The sequence below is a fragment of the Rhincodon typus genome, chromosome 27, assembly GCF_021869965.1.
Source record: "Rhincodon typus isolate 14 chromosome 27, sRhiTyp1.1, whole genome shotgun sequence".
NCBI lineage: Eukaryota > Metazoa > Chordata > Chondrichthyes > Orectolobiformes > Rhincodontidae > Rhincodon > Rhincodon typus.
In genome coordinates this window covers 3,268,822-3,291,446 of record NC_063358.1, presented here as the reverse complement: position 1 = coordinate 3,291,446, position 22,625 = coordinate 3,268,822, and the positions used below count along the sequence as shown (strand labels likewise).

Below are 22,625 nucleotides of genomic sequence, written 5' to 3'. Positions count from 1 at the left end.
CTCAACTGCATGTAACTTATCCCACTTCTCTATTTGAGGAAGAGTCAGGGAGCAGTGACACCTGATAAACTCAACAATATTTATCCCTCATGGCTAAAAATGATTATCCAGTCGATATCATGTTGCAGCTTGCTGTGCAGAAATAGTCTTCTACATTAAGGTTTTGGGGTAGATTTGTAGCTCGGGTTGTGGGTGTTTTGGTTGGTTGCCTCGCCGAGCTGGTTCGTTGTTGCGCAGACGTTTCATTACCCTGCTGGGTAACATCATCAGTGCAGCTTCCGATGAAGCGCCGTTGTGTTTTCCCACCTGGTTTTTAAACTCTGGAGTCCGTTGAGCTGGATTACCTCACTTCCGGTTTTCCTTCGCAGTGGAGTGTATATGGGGTCGAGTTCTATGTGTTTGTTGATGGCTTTCTTCGTGGAGTACCAGGCTTCTAGGAATTCTCATGCCTGTCTCTGCTTTGCTTGTCCCAGGATTTTGGTGTTGTCCTGGTCGAATTGGTGGTTCTCCTTATCCATGTGGATTGAGATGAGTGAGTTTTGATCATGTCTTTTTGTATTCAATTGGTGTTTGTGGACCCAGGTTATCCAGGTAATCTAGCTCAACAGATTCCAGAGTTTAAATACCAGGTGGGAAAACACAACGGCGCTTCATCGGAGACTGCGCTGATGATGTTACCCAGCAGGGTAACGAAACGTCTGCAGAACAATGAACCAGCTCGGCGAGCCAACCAACCTCAACAGTCTTCCACATTTTTACTATTTTAAAGGAACAAATCAAACAAAATTACAGCAGAAATCTCTGAAGGGCCCAGTAACAAAATCAAATCATGATGCTGCCACATCTATTGTTCCAACAGTGACTATACTCTCAAAGCAATTAGTTGGATGTAAAAGGCTTTGGGATGCTGAGGTCATGGAAAGTGCTATATAAATGCAAGCCTTTCTTTGGATTCTGTGTTGGTTGTTGAACAGATGGTAGATAAATTCAGTTCAGAATCTTTTCAATGTTATAATGGAACTGACACTGCCACCAATTCTCTAATAATATTAACAATTCACCACGAAGGATAGGGGTTCTGCAATTGAGTGTAAATCTGTAAGTGCAGAGGTCCTTTATAGCTGCCCATAACTGGCAATTACAATTGTGTCTGCGATGTTTCCAGTTGAATTTACAGAGACCATTTTTGGACTAGCATTATGGCACTGCGCAGCCAAAAAATATCACGGCCACCTAATGCTGAAAGGAATTTAAAAATGTTCAGCTAACTTCAGCAGTGTTTTAAAGATTCAGGGATGTTTTGTTCTTGTTTTGTATTTGCTGTGTTCTGATGATTGCCTGCCATTCCTTTCCCACTCCCTTTTCCAAAAGAAATCACGAAGTGACATGTGATCTTCATAAGGTGAGTGGTCGAGACTGCAAACTTCTCAATTACCACCACAGCATTCTTTGCAGTCAAGGTGCAAGAGGTTTACATGACACAGCACTGTTCATCTCCTTCATTTTAATGGAATTGGTGTTAGAAAGTTATCAGCAAGCAGCTCAGTGAAGAAATGATAAAACCCGTTGCTGGCAGTTGGATTTATAATAACAGATAACCTCAGGTGCCATCTGCTTGAGAAGCTATTGCTGGAAATGGTAATCTTCTCTCTGCCAGAATTTTTTTAAACTCAATCCTGTGTGTGACAGAATTTATCAACTCCTGATGTACAGTGTGGAGCCATCTGGTGCATGAGCAGGAGAGAAGGATTAGAGTTCAGAGGCAGTGTGCTTTTTGGGAGGGATTTTGGCTTCCAACTCTGAGTGGTTCTGGTGCAAAACAACATTTCATGCTTCATTTGCTGTGTGCACAAACATCTCCACAAGTCAATTAAGGATGGCTTTTGAGATCTTGTGCCCACAGCACAAAGTTTGAAATGGGGATGCCATACCATTTTAGAAATATTTCTTTTGTTCTTGTTTTAAGAAGGTTTCCTGGAAATGCTGCCACCCTTGGCAGTTATTTAACTGGACATCATTTTGTTGAAACATGTATTTGGCAATTGTCTTCTTGTTCCTGAGACTTGTCACAGTCTTCACAGTGACATTGTTTGTGTGTAAGTCAGGTAATCAGGTTCATGTCATGGTGAGAAACAATTGGCAACTCTGCACTCAAAGCTCGCTGTGAAGACGATCTTTATTATTTACATTTAGGATTAACTTCAAACAAATTGAGTGCAGAAGGTTATACTCACCTCTTTAAACATGCTGATGTCCCTATTGATGCAAGGGATGTATTTTAATTAGGGATAAACCACCACTGCATTTTAAATAAGCTTCAAAACTTTGTCTTTTAATCAGAAAGGTGACAGGCTGTGCTGAAGAGGTTTTTAAATTATAAAACATAGAACAGTCCAGCACAGACATGGGCCCTTCAGCACACAATGTTGTGCTGACCATGACACCAAGTCAAACTAATCCCTTTTGCTTACCCTTGGTCCATATCCCTCCATTCCTTGCTTAGTCATATGCTTATCTAAAAGTCCCTTAAATGCCCCTATTGTATCTGCCTTCACCACCACCCCTGGCAGCGTGTTCCAGACTCTTACTATTCCCTGTGTAAAAAGCTTGCCCCTCACATTTCAAATCTCATCAATTGACATGTAATGTACATGAACATAGTAATGGAAGAATACAGAGCAGGTGTAGTTCAGCCCATGAAGCTGCTCTGCTATTTACCAAGCTTCTGAGTGAACTGTTACATCCATTCCACCCTGGAGAAAATATCAGGGGTGAGGCCATCTCTGCTCTGGTGGCTTGCTCTGTAGACATTCACTGTTTAAAGTTGTGTGATGCAAGGTGTGTGATTTATGTCATAACTTCATTTATTTTACATATTGGATTTTGAACTAGAGGCATGTGAGTTTTCTGTATGTGGGAAGAGGTTTAACGATCAACTTTTTTACGTAGCCATGGTGACTTTAAAGGAATATCAGAGTTTCCTGGTGAGTAATGTGATTTTATTTTCCTTGGGCAAGTTTTACAAGAACAGTTTTGCATTAGATTTCACACAGAAGGATCCAGATCTTGTTTTGTTTGGCAGGTTTTCTATAAGTCTTGGTTGAAAGTTGATGTGTAGGACATCTGGTCTAGAAGAAGGGCAAAAGTTTAGAACTGTTAAGAAATAGTTTATGTTGGTGTAAGGAGTTTAGCTTGAAAATTCCAGACCGGAAGTATTTGGTCAAAATGCTGAGGCGGTTATTTGAAGCGGAGAAAATCTAAGCTCAGTCGAATGAAGACTCCAGATTAGTCCGTTGGGTTCTCAGGATGGGGAATTGAAACCACAATTAAATTAAGCCTTATATAAGAGATAGAGAAGGCAGTTCTTTCTGGTGTGAGTACTGTAAAGGAGTGCTGTTGGGATTAATGGAATTATATTTTACCATGTCCTTCAAAATCTTTAAACTTTTGTTTTAATAACCTGCCTTCATCTTTTTACATAAGAAAATCTGTTTTATTGTTAAAGCCAAATCTACATCATCTGTGCTTTCTTTTAAAGTGAAAAAAATCCTGTTAGTATCAAAAATCAAAATATGATCAGTTGGGATCATAGAGGTACATTAATTGCTTTAAGGAGAGATTTCCACCTCAATCTGCCATTCTTGTCTGGTCTGGCCTGTGGACCCTCAGCAATGTAGTTGACTCCCAACTCCCCTCTGAAACGGCTTAGCAAGCCAATCAGTTGTATTAATCGTCACAAAACCTTAAAGAAATGAGACGAGGCAGATCATTTGGCATTGACCTCGGCAATGGAAAAAACATCAAAATAAACCCGTCCACAGTCCTCCTTAGTAACATCTGGGGGCAAGTATCTACAGGATGCAGGATGCAGGATGCATTGCAAAATTCACCAAAGATCTTAGGCAGTACCTTCCAAACCCACAACAACTGCAATCCTGAAGTCCAAGGGCAGCAGATACATGGGAACACCAGCCCTTGCGAGTTCCCCTCCAAGCCACTCACCATCCTGACTTGGAAATATATCACCGTTACTTCGCTGTCACTGGGTCAAAATCTTGGAATTCCCTCCCTTAGGGCATTATGGGTCAACTTACAGCACATAGACTGCAGCTCAACACCGCCTTCTCAAGGGCAACTAGGGACGGGCAATAAATGCTGGTGAGTCGATGACACCCACATACCCTGAATAAATTTTTAAAAACCATCTGGCGATGAGGTGTCATCTCAGAATACTGCCGGCCAATCAAACTGAACTGAAGCAGCCATTTAAATATCGTGGCAACAAGATTAGGTCAGAGGCTAGGTAACTCATAAAGCGGGAGGTGATGATCTAGTGGTATTATCGCTGGATTGTTAATCCAGAGACCCAGATAATGTTCTGGGGACCCAGGTTCAAATCCCACCATGGCAGACGGTGGAAATTGAATTCAATAACAATCTGGAATTAACGGTCTAACGATGACAACGAATCCATTGTGAATTGTCAGGAAAAACCCATCTGGTTCACTAATTACCCTTTAGGGAAGGAAACTGCCATCCTTACCTGGTCTGGCCTATATGTGACTCCAGACTCACAGCAATGTGGTTGACTCTTAACTGTCCCCCTGGGCACTAGTGATGGGCAATAAATGCTGCCTAGCCAGTGACACCCTCATCCCATGAATGAATTAAAAAAAAAATCCTGACTCCCCAAAGCCTGTCTTCTACCTGCAAAGGACATGAGGAGTGTGATGGAGTACCCCCCCACCTCCATTTGCCTGAATGAGTGCAGTTCCCATAGTGCTCATGAAGCTCAACATCAACGCACGACCCCACCTCCCTCCATCCAGCTGTTTAAAAACCCTCTGTAAAAATGGACAATCCCATTCGTCTGCCTGCCAACCACATTTTAGCTTGGACATGAGAATATTGGCGTCAAATGAAATTTTAGCACTCTGCTCATACAATGGGCAGGCTAGGCCGCTGGCGTTAGCACCCACCCACGTCAATATTATGGGGATGAGGTTAGGAGTGGGTGGGACGTTAGTGGGCTAGGCACCTTCCCAATGTTACATACCTCTCCACCCAGATATACACAGAAGAGAGCGCATAATAACCAGCTCTTCATCCCTGGGGTAATTGTCTTGAAAATACCACATATGAAGGGCATCACAGCAGTTACAATGAACAATCCCAGGTCAACCATGTCTTGTGTCAGAAATGGCCAGTCAGGGGTAAAACATTTCATCTCAAAACATTTAAAAGCTCGGCCCAGTCTCCTCAAAATAAACTAAATAGAGATTCAAAGCACAGGATGATGTCCCTAAGATAGATCGAGGCGACCACCAGTAATTTAATACTTGGCATTTAATCGTGGCTTCGGAAGAAAGATGAGGGAAGGATTCACTGTTGTAGTGTTACATGTGGCTTTACAAATAAACTAGTAACATATTAACAAGTTTACTCAGTTTAAAAACCAAGGCGTTGCTTCTAATCTTCTGCAGTGTCGTCATGTTTTGCAGTTGAGACATGAAAATGAATAGCAATTAGGTCCACAGTAAAAACATATCTCAAGAGAAATGGCGAACCTTCAGCTACTGAACGAATCATTGAATCAAATCACTCAGAACTGCTTTTAAAAGCAGTCACTCCTCTCATCACCAGTGTGTGGTAGTCATTGTCACATTGATAACCTCCCATTTAGAATGCCATTCACGTCATCACACTGTGTAAGAAAAGGACCACATTTCAAAAAGCTGTGTGACAGTTAAAGTGGTGTGGGAACTCTTAATAGAGGATTGAAAAAAGTTACTAAAAATTGTAACATTATTTATTTGTGATTCAATATGATAATTGCATGATAGCTTTATTTTGCATCATAAATATTTACACTGCAAAGTCCATTCTGTTTTCTGGTTTACAGAAATAGGGGATTAAAATCAGTCAGGGATTGACTGATGGTATCATTTTCTTTTTAAGTCTTCCTGAATTTAATGACTTGCCTTTGACTGTTAATTCCCAGTTACCAGGAGAAGAAACTGTCAGTCTTCAGAAACATGGCCAAGACTACATGGATCACACATTATGGCAGAATCTTTTGACAAGAGTGTGTAAATTGATATTGAGCTCAAGTCACAATGGATTTGAGCCTGTAAATTTCTGGCATAAAGGGAAGTTTGAACTAACACCAACAATAAAAGTTTGCCTTTAATGTAGTAAAACATTGCAAAGTGCTTCATAGTAGCAGTGACTAAACAAAATTTGACAATGTATTCCTGACGGGCAATGCCAATAAACTGAGTCAAAGGATTAAGTTTGAAGTAACATCTCAAAAGGTTGTGAGGCAGAGATGGTTATAGAGAGAATTTCTTTCATTCCCAGGCAGCTGGAGCTACAGGGAGCAACTAAAATCAGAGATTGTCATGGGATCAGAAGTAAAGGAGCATTGATATCACAAGGACTGTGGGCTGGAGGAGGTTACAGAAATAGATGGAGCAAGAATTTGGGAGCAATTGAAAACAGGGGGAAGACATTTTCTAAGGATAGACTTTGTTTAACCAGGGTCCCACATGGGTCAGTCAAACTGTCACTTATAGCTAAGCCTCCTGAAAGTAAGTATATTTATTCACCATCATAACATGTTCATTCTAGATACAGATGGCATTATGAAAGACTCCAAAAGTTAAATCGATTAATTCGTAAAATGCCGACGTCAAGTTAATAAAGACAGAAACATTGGAAATGAGGAAGCTGATAGCTTCTGGTCCACATAATTATAATTTTCAGCTACTTTTCACATCTGTTCCTTGCTTTCCATCATTTTATACAAGTTTGAAGAAAATAATTTAAGCATTTAATGATGTCAAATAATGCTTTTAAATGGATACATATTAAAATTAGAATTAAGTTTTATTGTCATGTGTACTCAAGTACAGGGAAAAGTATACAAAGTCATCATTCTTGGCCCCACCTTAGGTGTAAAGGTATATAGGTACAAAATCTTAGTTACGATGTAGAAAAATAAAGAAATAAGTTAAAACATTCAACCTAACAGTTCTTCTTAGTATAAAGTAAAACAAAGAAAGAAAGTTAAACAACAAACAAAGACAAAGTTGCTGGAAAAGCCCAACAGGTCTGGCAGCATCTGTGAAGGAAAAAACAGAGTTAATGTGTCAGGTCTGGTGACCCTTCCTCAGAAAGAGAAGAAAGTTAAAAGTTCAGCATTACAGTCCTTCTTCAGCCATGGGCCTGCAGACTTTCCACACTGGGCTTTCCCCACAAGGGCACGATCTCCTCCGCGCTACAGTCTCGCCACTGATTGTCAGAGTCCTGCCTAGCATTGCCAGCTGCCTCAGTGCCAACTGCTCTGGACCTTGGCGATGCCACAACGTTGTTCGATGCTCAGGTTCTGCCCAGCTCACCAGCCTCCTCATCACCGAGTGCCAAAGTCCCGCTCTGGGCCAATCCAGCTGCTGCCACACTCTGCACCCTAATGCCATCGCCTCCACGACCGAACTCTCTCCAGAAAGTAAGTTTTTAAAAAAGCAAACTAAAAAAAAAACCAAAAAAACAAGAGAAGAAGAAAATATGCTACACAGCAGCAGCTGAATGATCTGAGAAGACCAAGGAAAAGAAGTCTGGGTTCCTATGGAGATATTAAGCAGCAACTGCATTGTCACTGTCAGAATCAAAATCCTGACTCCCCAAAGCTTGTCCACCATCTGCAAAGCACAAGTCAGCAGGGTGATGGAATACTCCCCACTTGTCTGGATGGGGGCAGCTCCAACAACACTCAGGAACCTTGACGCCATCCAGGATAAAGCACTCTGTTTGACTGGCTCCTATCCACCACCTTCAACGTATAACTCCCTTTACCACTGACACACAGTAGTAGCAGTGTGTAACATCTACACCAAGTGTTGTAGTAACTCAGCAAGCGCTCGTTAGACAGCACCTTCCAAAATCCATGACCACTTCCATCTAGAAGGACAAGGGCAGCAAGATACATGGGAATGCCATGACATGCAAGTTCCCCTCCCAGCTACTCACCATCCTGATTTGGAAATATATCACCATTCTTTCATTGTTGTGGGTTCAAATTGCTGGAATTCACTTCCTAACAGCACTGCCAGGTATACCTACACACCAAAGACTGCAGAGATTCTCGAAGACAGTTCACTACCACCTTCTACAAGGCACTTGGTGTTGGCCTAACAAGAGATAACCACATTCTATGAAAGAATAATAAGAGAAATCCTGAGGAATAAAATTGAAAAGCTCCCATAGTACTTATTATGAAAATAACAGCAAAATACTGCAGATTTGGAATAACAACACCTGTAGAGAAAAACACAATTAACATTTTAGGTTTAAAGGAGTGTCATGGTGAACTTGAAATGTTAACTCTGTTTCTCACTTCACAGATGCTACCATACCTGCTGAGTTTTTTCAGCACTTTCTGTTTGGTCATTTTTTTAAAACACTGATAATCTATCAATTTAGTTAATCACATCTTCTTAATGATGCTTGTTTCATCTGAGATACTTAATGAGAGTGAGGAAATGCAAAGATTCACTTCTCAGTTAATTATCTTTCCAACTATTGATAATTGTTTTATTTGATTTAGCTTAATCAAGGATGTAAGCAACATTTTAATCACAGAATTGACTTAATCATATCGACTATGGTGAAAAATGCTTCAGGTGCAGTGACTTTAGTAAGTCAGTAGGCTACAGAATAGGCAAGGTTCTGTCTGTTAAAAAGACCCTGAACTTCCAATTGCCTGCCACTTTAACACACTGCTGTGTGGCCTGGCCAACATCTCTGTCTCTGGCTTGCTGTAGTGCTCCAGCAAAGCTCAGTGCAAGCTGGAAGAGCAGCATCTCATCTTCCACTTGGGGAACATGCAGCCTTCTGGACTCAATATTGAGCGTAACTATTTCAAATCATGAACATCTCCCTCCGTGTCTTTTACCCACACTCCAGGTCCTGTCAAGTCATGAGTTTGCTTTCAACACAGCCAAACCATTTTCACCCACTCATCGCCCCTGTTATGACTTAACGAGTTGTTCTTCTTCCTTAGCTTAGTATCAACAATCCCTTTGTTTATCCACTCTTTTTTCTCTCTGTCTGAGCTCCCTGTCTGCCTATCCACTCACTTCTTCCCATCCCCAATTTCCTCTTCACTTCTCCATCATCAGCATAAATATTACCTTTTTCCTCGCTGCTATCAGTTCTGAAGAAGGATCACTGGATTCAAAACATTAATGATGTTTTCTCTTCACAGATACTGCCATTTCCTGCTGAGTTTCTCCAGCAATTTCTGTTTCTTTTTTGTTTGTTTAAGCAAGGTTCTCAATCACATAAATGTTCAAATAGCCAATTCAGTTTGATGAAACTTAGAGTGGCGCCAGAACGTGGAAGCCTGTTCTTTCTCTTTGTCAGGTTATATGGACATTCCATAGATTTTGCAGAACAGAAGCCGGTCGCTATGCCCATCTCTTCCATGCTGGTCTTTATTCTCCTCATACACAAATTCATCCCATACAATCAACATATTCTGCAATTCCTTTCACCCTCATGTCTTTATCTAGTTATTTTTCTTACCTGCATCAATGCAATGTTTCAATTACTCTCTGAGGTAGCATGCTTCATATGAAATTCCTTGGTGGAAATATTAGGACAATCTTATATATATATGATACCTAACGGCTGCATCTTGCTTTTGTTCGTTGATATGAATGGGGCAAATGCTATCTCATGGCTTTTATGAATAGATCCACACAATTAGTTTATGGAAGGGGAGACCAGAGACAGTGTAAAATATTGGTTCCAAATAGAGAAACAATGACTTGTTAAGCATTGCAGGTGCAGCAGGCAGTGAAGAAGACAAACAGGATGTTAGCCTTCACAGTGAGAGGATTGGAGTACAGGAGCTGGGATGTCTTGCTGCAATTGTACAGGGGTGTGGTGAGACTGCACCTGGAGTATTGTGTGCAGTTTTGGTTTCCTTATCTGGGGAAGGAGCACAACAAAGGATTTCCAAACTGATTCCTGGGATGATAGGACTGACGTATGACGAGACACTGGATCGGATAGGAGAACACTCACTGAAGTTTGGAAGAATGAGAGGGCTCTCATAGAAACCTGTAAAATTTTAAAAAGGACTAGACAGGGTAAACACAGCAAGGGTGTTCCGGATGATGACTGGGGAGTCCAGAACTAGGGGTCACAGTCTAAGGATACGAGGTCGGCCAATTAGGACTGAGATGAGGAGAAATTTCTTCGCCCAGAGAGCGGTGAGCCTATGGAATTCTCTGCCACAGAAAGCGGGTGAGGCCAAAACATTGAATGTTTTCAAGAAGGAGTTAGATATAGTTCTTAGGACTAAATGGATCAAAGAATAAAGGGGAGAAAGCAGGAACAGGGAACTGAGTTGGATGATCAGACATAGTCATGTCGAATGGCTAAGAAGGCTTGAAGGACGAATGGCCTAAACCTACCTGTATTTTCTGTATTTCGATCAATAATGATGACACAATAACTACTCATGTACAATGATAATTTCTAAAATTAGGGCTTTTTTTTTCAGAGAATTGTTAACCATATTTAGAGTTGTGGACTTTCATTGAGGATATATTATTGAACTGGGGCTCTGCATCAGTGTATTCTCTTGAAATGTTCCTAACAAACTCCAAGCCATTTTTATATAATGAAATTAATTGGGTGAGACTATCAAGCATCAAACATGATACAATGGGACACCTGTAGTGGACACAAAAAGTCTGCTCATCAGAAGCAGAAGTTTCTAATTAGTCAGTAGTTCATTGAACAGAAGGGTGAGTATGGGTTACAAGTGACTCATCACAAAATGATAACAATTCCAGAGGCCTTGACATTCACATGTATCATATCAATATGGACTTTCTACAGTCTTTACAGTCATACAGATATACAGCACAGAAACAGACCCTTCGGCCCAACTCATCCATGCTGACCAGATATCCTAAATTAATCTATTCCCATTTGCCAGCATTTGGCCCATTACCCTCTAAAACCTTCCTATTCATATACCTATCCAGACGTCTTTTAAATGTTGTTATTGTACCAGCCTCCACCCCTTCCTCTAGCAGCTGATTCTATACACACACCACCCTCGGAGTGGAAAAATTGCCCCTTAGGTCCCTTTTAAATCTTTCCCTCTCACTTTAAACCTACGCCCTGTAGTTTTGGATTCCACTACCCTGGGGAAAAGACCTTGGCTATTCATCCTATCCATGCTCCTCATGATTTTATAAACCTCTATAAGGTCATTAGGGGCTTTAGGTATTGGCCTCCCCAGTGAACAGTTCACAGTCACTCTCGCCCCACCTTTCAGCTTTGACACTTTATGGATACAGGGTCATCATATGATGAAAACTGGTCAACATTCAGGACTCTGCATTTTCATAGTGTCTTAGTGAAGAGAGGCCCAGTTTCCTGCTGAAAGCAATCAGATGCCTCATCATTCCATGTAAGTTAGTCTCCCACAGAATCAATGTGGCTCCATTTGCTGTGCACACTTTGTGCATTGGCACCTTCACTGCCCAGCTTGGCCTTTAGAAACTAAGAACATTGCTGGAGAAGGGGTAAGTTAAATGTTTTGAAATGATTTATTGTGGAATCATAAAGGGAGCATTATTGCTTTCTGGGCCTCTAATGCAGGCCTCTCACAGTATTGTTTCCGCCTTCCCTTAACGTACTGATTGGTAGGGATGGAGATTTCAGATTTTTTGGGCTTCTCTGATCAGCAGCTTTCTTCTTAATCGGAGTGAGCAAATCACGGATGGAATGATATGAGATCCAAACATGAAAATTAGATAGGCCTTTTACTGTTGACTGCAGACTAGCTGTAGAGACACTCTGAAAGTTAGTACCTTCCCAGACAAAGATTGGGGTCAGGAGGAATGCTACAAGAGTGGTAGAGGGGCTTCTGCAAGTATATTCTATCAAGAGTCAAAACTGTCAGGACAGGAAAACAAAGGTAAAAAAATTGAAATGTCCACATTTTATCAGAGCCTGGTTACTGAGGTTGCCTGTAAAAGTAATTTTAATTCAATTGTATTTTGTTGCAATTGAGTCACTTGTGAACACGCCAAAGTAACAAATTTACATTATGCGCAGCAAAAGCTGTACAAAGCTTTTTTTGGAAAGAAATTCCACTGAAAGTGTCTCTATTCTATGACATGTTAAGAAATAATGCAGATTTTAGAGCGAGCAAAAACGTAAGCTTCAGTAATTTGCACCAGAAACAATGACAAAATAACAATCAGATTAACAATCCTGATCATGTTAGAAAGGTGAAAAACATTTAAATAAAGCACAGTTGAACGTTCTGTTAAAAAAAATTAAACCCAGATTAGATTAGATTCTGAACCTGAAGCTTCTTGGTTATTCCAAACAAGCTGATCTTCATCAAAGAAATTGGGGAACACATTTCAGTTCTCCAAATGGTCGCAGTCCTATCATCTCGGGTTAGATTGAAGATGGCCAGCCCTGCTGATGGCTTGGCCTTATATTTTCTGTAATGTAAGCCTTTCTCTGAAGGCAATGGTTGTCGCACAGTACCAGTGTTGTCTCGATGTATTTGAGGATTTTGCTCAGGGGCTGATTGACTGCGTCCAGCTCATCAGAAGCTGCGAGCACAGTGACAGCAGTAATGCTCACACCACACCTTTCAGTCAGGACGCTTGATGGCCGGAAAGCAGGAGTTTTAAGGTCACCAATATGGAGGGATCACTGTCATGTTTGATATTGATGTGACACAGTTTCTCTTCTGGGAGCAGATCCTCCAAATGACAGCACCCCAATATTTAGGCCAGCCCAGTACATCACTATCTTTTCAGATATTCATCCAAAAAATTTATTGCCCTGTTCACAAATACCCAGAGAGTTAAACTTCATAGTGTCACATTCTCCTATACCATGTCATGTAAATTAATCAATTGTGCTCCTTCTTTATTACTCTTATGTTGACACTGGTACTAAACAGATTGTATTTACAGTGTAAGTAAATGTTATTCAGTGACTAAACTTGACCACCTTTGCTGGCCTTATGCCAGTGTATAAAATTTATCTTTTTAAAATGTGTGTCCTTGGATTTGGGCCTATAAAATTGTACAAATCTCAGAGTAAAATATTTCTGGAAATATGGTAAATCAAATAGAATAGCTCAGTGAAATATTAATTAAGAAGGAAAAGAATTTGCACAGTCCAATGCAACGTTGTTAAATAAGCCTAGCAGATCAGTCGCCTTCCTACACAGTGTGTTTGACAGCAACACGCTGAATCACTGGCTGGAAACCACAAGCAATGGCTATGCTCTGGGTTCTGCTGACAGACCTTGTCAAGTTGATGGAAAATCCAGTGTCTGGAGCCCAACACCGCTGAACAACATCAGTACATCTCTGCCACAATTCCCTGCACACCCACCCCGACTCTGGAACCATTTTGCTGAGTTCTGCCTTTAAAAAAAATGAGAGAAAAATTAATTGCGGCAAAGAAAGCGGAGGCCGTTAACCCCAAAACTATTTGGGTGTTCTGTTAATCGGAAGTGTGTAACAGTTGCTGTCACACTCGATGTGTTCCTTCAGGGTTTAGGCTGTGAATACATTACAGCACAGGCTCCAGGTTCAGCAACCTTGGAACACGGTTGATCAGAAATATAGTTTGTCATTGGTTAAGGAGTGTTCCAGTTGCCAGGGGGATCTACAGGTTTTCCCCAGGCTGGTACTGGGGTTCTGTTGCTGTGAAGTAGTCCTCGAGGAAGGACTGTAAATATTCAAACGTTGGCCTTTCTTCTGGGTCTTTCTTCCAGCACTGGATCATCAGGTCATGAAGAGAACCTGGACAGGCATTCGGACACGGCATTCGATATCCTCGCTCCACCTGCTCCAAAACTTCACGATTGTTCATTCCTAACAGACACAATGAGACATTCAGGTTAAAATCTGCTCCCTTATAGCTCATTCTCAAAGAAAGCTAATGGATGCTGGCCTTTATAACCAGAGCACTGGAGTGTAAGGATACAGAAGTTATGCTGCAGTTATACAATATCCTGAACTGTCAGCAAATGTGGGCACCGCACCTTAGGAAGGATATATTGGCCTTGGAGGGAGTACAATGTAGGTTTACAAGAGTGATACCTAGTCTTTAGGGATTAGGTTATGGGACAGATTATATAATAGACCTGTTTTCTCTAGAATTTAGGCATGATCTGATTGAAATCTTCAAAATATTAACAGGAAAAGACAGGGTAGATAAAGATAGACTATTTCCACTGGTTGGGGATTCTAGATGTAGAGGGCATAGTCTGAGAATTAGGGCCAGACCGTTCAGGAGAGATGTTAGGGAATACTTCTACACAGAAAGGGTGGTAGAAGTTTGGAACCCTCTTCCACAAATGGCAAATTTTAAATCTGAGTTAGATAAATTTTTGTTAAGCAAAGGTTTTAAGGGATATGGGCCAAAGGCAGGTATATGGAGTTAGGCCACAGGTCATGATGAATAGTGGAACAGGTTCGAGGGACTGAATGGGCTTTTCCTGTTCCTATGTTCTTATGTTCCTCTCTATCATGTGGACCGTGGCTCAGTTGGTAGCATTTTTGCGTCACTCAGAAGGTTTGGGTTCAAGCCCCACTCCCAGGACTTGAGCACAAAAATCCAGCTGGTATTCAGATTAATAGTCTGGGAGATCTGTAATGCTGTAAGTGCTGAGTTTTTGCTTGAGACATTAACCAAGGCCCTGTTTATCCTCTCAGGTTGATTCAAAAGATCCCAAGACACTATTTCAAACAAGATGCGGGGCCATTCCGAAGTGCCAAGGGCAATATTGATCCCTCAACCAACTTCACAAAAACAGATCACTGATCACTATCACTATCACATTGCAGGGGCGGGGCTTGCTGCATTTTCTACGGGTGGCACAGTGGCTCAGTGGTTAGCACTGCTGCCTCACAGCGCCAGGGACCCAGGTTTGAATCCACCCTTGGGTGACTGTGTGGAGTTTGCTCATTCTCCCCGTGTCTGTTTGGGCTCCCTCTGGGTGCTCCGGTTTCCTCCCAGAGTCCAAAGATGTGCAGGCTAGGTGGATTGGCCATGCTAAATTGCCCATAGTGTCTCGGGATGTGTAGATTAGGTGGGTTATAGGGGGATGGGCCTGGGTAGGATGCTATTTGGAGAGGCGGTGTGGACTTGTTGGGTGGAATGGCCTATTTCCACACTGTAGGGATTCTGTGATATCCATTACAACAATTACAGTACTTCAAAAGTACTTCATTGGTTGTGAAGTGCTTTAGGCCATTCTGTGAAAAGCACTACATAAGTGCCTGTTTTTCTTTCAACATACATTACTTCTACCTCCCTGTTCAATAGAGAAACCAACAGATAAAGGTATCTCTTAACACAGTGCGCATTCCCAAAGAAAAGATTAGAAATAGGGTCAGGTATCTCTTTGTAAATAATGACCTGAATGGTTTATTTCATTTTTTAATTCTTAGCTCAATATTTCGGCCTCAGTCTGAACAATGGATTTATAAAAATGCAATAAACACCATGGGAATAAAGGGAAACATGGGATTGCTTTACCTATTCGTAAATATCGAGTTCCTGATCTCAACTGTGTCATTTTGACATTGTGAGAGAAAGACTGGATAATTCAAAGCTTCTAAGTTGTGCATCTTCTAACTTTGGCAGAGCTTAGTATGAAAGCTCTTCCTTACAAACACCAGCTTCTCCAATCAATCCACATAACCACGATCCCTAAATTCTGGATCCATTCTGAGGAATCTTTCCTGTAATCTCTTGAAATTCTTCACATCTTGCTGGAAGTCCGATGCCAAGAACTAGACAAATGTCTCCAGTTGAAGGATGAAACAGTGTTTTACAAAGTTTGATCAGAACCTTTTTGCTTTTGTGCTCTTTAAAGAATCAAGGATCATGATGAACACCTTTTTAATCACTTTCTCAATGTGCATTGTGGCCCATCAATAATTTGTATACACATATATATATCTAATGTGTCACATTCCTGATGAAGAGGCATCACCACAGGAAACATTAACACTGTTTCTTTCTACAAATGCCGCCTGACCTGCTGAGTGCTTTCTGGTTTTAGTTTAGTTATTTAACCTGTCTCTATAGGTCCTCAGAAGGCAGAAGAGGCTGCACTCCAGTCATTAGGCTGGCTGTCCCATTCTTCCTTCAAGGAGTTTGAACACTATAGTTTGGAAAAAAAGCTTGCAAGATGTCACTGTACAAAGACTATTACTTCACTTAAGAAAAGAAGGCAGAGGAATTTGCTGCAAAATACATTTGAATGTAACATCGTAGAGTGCAATTTTTAGACCCAGCCAGCTCCAGATGGTTATAGTTCTATACCTGCGTTCTTACCTGGATATGGAACTCTTCCTTTGGTAACCAGCTCTATCAACAGAATCCCAAATGACCACACATCCGACTTGATTGTAAACTTTCCATAAAGAGCAGCTTCAGGCGCTGTCCATTTTATTGGGAACTTGGCCCCTGTATTGAACAGAAAGATTGTATTCTTGCTTCTTGCTTTGCTTTTGAATTATTTCTGAACCAAAAATGACTACTACTGCCTGAGAAAGAAGGGGAGGAACAAAAACAGAAGGGGCTGGAAGCTCATCAGGTCTGGCGGCATCTGTGAAGAAAAGATCAGAGTTAACTTTTTGGGTCTGGTGACCCTTCCTCAGAACTGATGTAGCTGGGAAAACATCGGTTTATGTGCAGAAAATAGGGAGGGGGATGGGGTAGGGAGTAAACGATAGGATAAAGCCTGAAAAGAGAGAAGAGTAGTTGGAAAGACAAAGGAGTTGATAATGTCTATCCAACACAGATCATTATCAATTCCTTTGTCTATCCAACTGCTCTTCTCTCTCTTTGGGCTCTATCCTATTGTTTACTCCCTACTCCATCCCCCTCCCTATCTTCCACAAATAAACCAACGTTTTCCCAGCTACCAGCAGTTCTGAGGAAGGGTCACCTGACCCAAAATGTTTACACTGATTTTTTTCTTCACAGATGCTACCAGACCTGTTGAGTTTTTCCGGCAACTTCTGTTTTTGTTCCTGATTTATAGCATCCGTGATTCTTTTGGTTTTTAAAGAAGGGAAGGACTTTGGTCCACGATAGAGAGATCACGCAGAGGAAAACCAAAGGAAATCATGGGATTGGGTTCTTTAATTCTTCTGGGGACACACAGGGGTTTAAAAATCAGTTTCTTTTGTAGGAACAGGAACCATTTCAATTCTCACTCGAGATAATCCCATATCACTCGGTTGCATGCAATCAGTTTGTCCACAAAATATGTCTAAGGAAAAGAATCAAATCATTCAATTCAGTTCAAATTTTGTCACATTTCTGCAGCCAAACTTCATATTTTTTTTTTGACATGTCAAATGCATGAAGTTTTTTGTAACTGTCTCAGAAGTATACAGAATGGTGGCTCAGTGGTTAGCACTGCTGCCTCACAGCACCAGGGACCTGGGTTCAATTCCATCCTCGGGTGACTGTGTGTGGAGTTTGCGTGTTCTCCCCGTGTCTGCAGGGTTTTCTACCGGGGGCTCCTGTTTCCTCCCACAGTCCAAAGATGTGCAAATTAGGTGGATTGGCCATGCTAAATTGCCCATAGCGTGAAGGTTAGGTGCATTAGCTATGGGAAATGCAAGGTTACAGGGAAAGGGTAGGGGGATGGTTGGGATGTTCTTTGGAGGATTGTGAGGACTTGTTGGGCCAAATGGCCTGATTCCATGCTGTATGGATTCTATGAACTGTCTACCTTTGTCAAATCTGAGAGTATACCCTGAATTGTGAAAGATGGTGCCTCAAACAGTCTATACTGAGGGGATAATATCAGTGGTTGTTGAGGAAATGTGAAATCCAGCATACAAAGACTAATCATGGTGAAGTTTAGTGTAAAGGTTTACCAGCTACTGTAAAAATGCATTAATCTCACATGGAAAGGGGAACTTTAATCTTCTGGCCTCAATATGTTCCATCCAGTGAATATCAGGTGCTCTGGAGGCTAATCTGATTGATACTCCAGCATATTATGGACAAGGGCAAGGTTCATGACACAGAGGGAGGGGATGGTTTGGGAGATGTACAGACCACTTCTTTTTATTATTCTGCATCTTTGATTGTGGATTGGATTGGGAAGAGGACTTTTTTTTGAAACTACAGGGATTGTTTGAAGGATTACAGCACTTCTTAAAAGGCATCTGGATGGGTATATGAAGAGGAAGCATTTAGAGGGATATGGGCCAAATTCTGGCAAATGGATTTATTTAGGATACCTGGTCGTCATGGATGAGTTGGAGTGAAAGGTCTGTTTCGGTGGGGCATGTCTGGTTATAGATGAGCTGCAGATGGGGCTTTGGGTAAGAATGGAGCTTCGGCCTGCAACAAGTAGCTTGTTGATAACTGGTCACTAGTGCACAAACCAATAAGAACGGCCTACTACCTACCAACAACTATGTTGATTGGTTCCTAAAATACCTACTGCCTGCTTGAACCATGCTCCTTCTAGACTTTGGGAAGTATTTAATGGGGGCAATTCTAAGGGCTCTCACCTCTGGCTGGACAGCCAATGGAAATCCCTCACATTGCCCCTTTTTGGATAAACTTGCTGCCGAACTGGGCAGCAATAGATATTCCCCAGGAGCAAGAACCCATGGTAGGAATCCTGCCAACCAGGAGTTGGTGGCCAATTGGAAGCAATAGGCCATTCATGGACCTTCTCACCACTGACCTCAACGGGGCAGAGGAGCAGAGGACGCAAGGGCTCCTCCCCACCCACCACTCTCACACCTGATTGGCTGCCTCACCGTCTCCATGGGGGAAGGTCATTAAATCGTGTCCATTGTTCTTGTTAAATGCTTAAATCATGGGAGTTAATCCGTACAGAGGTGGAGCACTGCAAAACAGGATATGACCTGTTTATAGCTACTGCAACAACATTTGACTGAGTGGATGTCGAAATTATGTTTCCCCAGGGCTGTTGACTCTAGAACCAGGGCACACCAGCCTTAGAACAAGCCATTTATGGCTGAATGAGGAGGAATTTCTTCACTCAGAGGGTGGTGAACCTTTGGAATCTTTCCAACAGAAGAATATAGAAGGTCAATTGTTGAGCAGGTTCAAGACAGAGCTGATAGATTTCTAGAGACTAATGAAAACAGGGATTTGGAGGAAGTGCAGGAAAATGGTGTTGACAAGATGATCAGCCACCATCTAAAAATGGCACTGCAGGACTGAATGAGCCCAGTGGCCCTGATCCTATTTTATTATTTCCCTGTTAACTTCCATTAAACAGTGCAGATGCTGTGTGCCAAATAAATGAATTGCTAAAGGTAATCATCTTTGCTGAACGGACATTAAAGATGTAATTAAGTTAATAATTCACTAGTGAGCTCCACAATGGGGTAGGAAGAGAGATTCAAAACAAACTGTTGAAAACTGAAGCTGTGTTTCTGCATTAAGAAATAAACAAAGCCATATTAACTTTGGTAGTTATTTCAGCACATTTTGTGAGTTCAAATGTATTCTTTGTCTACATTCAAATGAATCTAACCCATTTAATAGGGATCCTCGGCTCATACATGTAGCTAATGATAGGAGACAGTTGGAGCTATGGAGCTGCAGTATGTTTTGATGGCTTTGAGGTACAATTTCTCTATTAATTACATTGCATGGTTTATTTCACATGTCCTAACCATTTCTTTTGCTTGATATGAATTTCTGGGCAGAAATGAGGATCAGAAAAGATTGATTCTTGGGCACATTGCATTGTACCAAATTTCCCTGCATTATTTTCCTATCCAGTGTTGTGCAGGCATTGCCACAGTGCTGTCTAAACCAGGCATAGGCCCCTTTGTAGTGGCTGGTCCCAATTGAGAAGGAGCTGGTTTTCCAGGATAGTGTGTATCGTGAGGACTTATCAGGATATAGAGCTGGAAACCGGGATTAATTGCTACATGTATATTTGGAGAACATTCCGTACACTCCTGGAAATGCACAGGTCCTGACACCTTGAGTAGTGGAACCGGAGATGTTACATTCGCAGGAACAAAAGTAGATACTCAACTTAATGCTCAAAGCAGTTAGGTATGAGTCACTATAGGCAAATGGTCAGTTTAAAATTTTGATACATATTTAAAATAAATTTATTTGCAATTAATGTAAATATAAATTAAATATTATAACATTCCAACCAATCTATATTTGGGGAAGCCGTAGAACGTTGTACCTTGTCGGGCTGTGTATTCATTGTCTTCAATAAGTCTTGCCAGCCCGAAATCTGCAATCTTACACACAAGATTTTCTCCTACAAGAATATTAGCAGCCCTTAAATCTCTGTGAATGTAATTCATTCTCTCGATATAGGCCATTCCTGCTGCAATCTGTATGAAATGAAAGAAGAACCACAGCAATTCATTAAAGAGATAGCATTTAGTGCAGCACCATTGATGCCTTAAGGGAATGAATAAATCAAAGTGATCACTGGAGGTAGTTTGGAAGGTCAGTTACTATTGTAATAATTTTGTAACCAAATGAACGGTGCTGCTGGAACTGAAATGCCATTGTTTCCACATGGTTGTTAAAGTGAAACGTGATCAAGATACTGGTTCACAGGAAGTATGAGCAGTATCCTTCACCCTAGTAGGGTTGGGGGTGGGAGATAGGGTTAGAATTTAGTCTAGCCCAACATAAATGCTCTGCTTTAGTCTTACTCAAGTTAATTTTACGCAAGAACCTCAACACCAAATGACTTCGATTGCACTTTTTGTTTAAAACTCAGCTACGGCTTGGTGGGAATAGCTTTCACCCCAGGGTCAGAAGTTTGTGTGTTCACAGTTCCACTCAATGGCCCAAGCACAAACATCAAGACTGACTCTTTGGTGCTATGACCTAAGTCAGAAGTGGGGATGGTCACCAATTATGTACAATGTGTAGCATCATTCGTGACTCCTCACATACTGAAACTGTTCATGTCCAATTGCAGAAAGGCCTGGACAATATCCGGGTTTAGACTGACAAGTGGTAAGTAACATTTACATTACACAGACGCCAGACAATGACCATCTCCATGAGAGAAAAATCTAACCACTGTCATTTAATAGCTTGACCATCACTGAATCCTCCACTATCAAGTTATCATTGGCCAGAAATGGAACTAGACTAGCCACATAAATACTGTGACTACAAGAACAGGTCAGAGATTAAGAATTCTGCAGCAAATAATTCACCTGACGCCCCAAATCCTGTCCACCATCTACAAAGCACAAGCCAGGAGTGTGATGGAATATTTCCCACTTGTCTGGATGGGTGCAGCTCCAACAACACTCAAGAAGCTCGACACCATCCAGGACAAAGCAGCCTACCTGACTGTCACCACATCCACAAATATTCACTCTCTCTACCACCAATAGTCAGTAGCAGCGGTGTGTACCATCTACAAGATGCAATGCAGGAATTTGCCAAGGCTCCTTAGAAAGCACTTTCCAAACCTACGACCACTACTATCTTGAAGGACAAGGGCAGCAGATACATGGGAACACGACCACCTGCAAGTTCCCCTCCAAGCCAGTCACCATCCTGACTTGCAGGTACACCATTTCTTTGCAGTCATTAGGTCAAAATTCTGGAACTTCCTTTCTAACAGCCCCGGGTCTACTTACACCCCAAGGATTACAGTGGTTCAAAAACATAGCTCACTACCACCTTCTGCAGGGCAATTAGGAATGGGCAGTAAATGCTGGCCCAGCCAGCAACGTCCACATCCCCTGAATAAATATTAAAAAGCTCCCAATCTATCCTGTTCTTTCAGTGGTACTATCAGAAAATCAAAAATAATTACAAGATGAGCATCCAGGTCATTCAAAAAATCCAGGTAGACAATATCCAGCAATGTTTTTTTTTCCAACCAGTGTTCCAATCACTTGTCCTCAAGTTAACAGTATAGGACCTAAGCAGAACATCCCACTGATGCAATTATCTGTAAACCTTATGACATCTGGTCATCTTGTATAATATCTCCAATACATCTGCCATTGGGTTTATTCGTTTATGGATTCCAGGATCCAAATTCATCGACAAGAAGGGAACAATTGGTCCTCATTCCACTCCATTTAGAAATATTAATTGAAAGACCTCACTGATAAGTTTAGTTCCCAGTAAGGGGTTTTATGACACAGCAATAAAGCAATTAACGGTACTTAGAAAAATAAGCCACCTCAAAAGGACTGTACTAATTCTTTCTGCAATATGTTCCGGATGTAGTGATGTTCATGTGACTCGGTTTACTTTGCGATATAAACTATCCAATGGCCTTTTATCATTATATGTGATGTTGTGGAAGGCTACACAGTGTAGACAGCAAACACAAACCAGTTCTGATTGCACTATATTCAGGGTAGGATGATGCTATCATTTCATAGCAGGGAGTGAGTGTGACCTCCTTCAAGTTAAAACTGGGCAAGAACTGAATCAAGAGACAGCAAGGTGCAGAGTGGATGAACACAGCAGGCCAAGCAGCATCATAGGAGCAGAAAGGCTGACGTTTCTGATGAAGGGTCTAGGCCCGA

The 22,625-nt window shown here is 41.5% G+C and overlaps 1 protein-coding gene across 1 annotated transcript in view; it reads right to left on the bottom strand.

The window, feature by feature from the left end:
- Positions 1-12,044: 12,044 nt before the first annotated feature.
- Positions 12,045-22,625, bottom strand: part of LOC125486302 (proto-oncogene tyrosine-protein kinase Yrk) — a gene marked incomplete at its 5' end in the record, with an annotated part of 23,771 nt that continues 13,190 nt past the window's right edge. The window contains 3 exons of the mRNA XM_048613283.1: positions 12,045-13,934; positions 16,408-16,539; positions 20,288-20,441. Coding sequence (XP_048469240.1) covers positions 13,726-13,934; positions 16,408-16,539; positions 20,288-20,441 — 495 coding nt within the window. The remainder of the gene's footprint in view (positions 13,935-16,407; positions 16,540-20,287; positions 20,442-22,625) is intronic.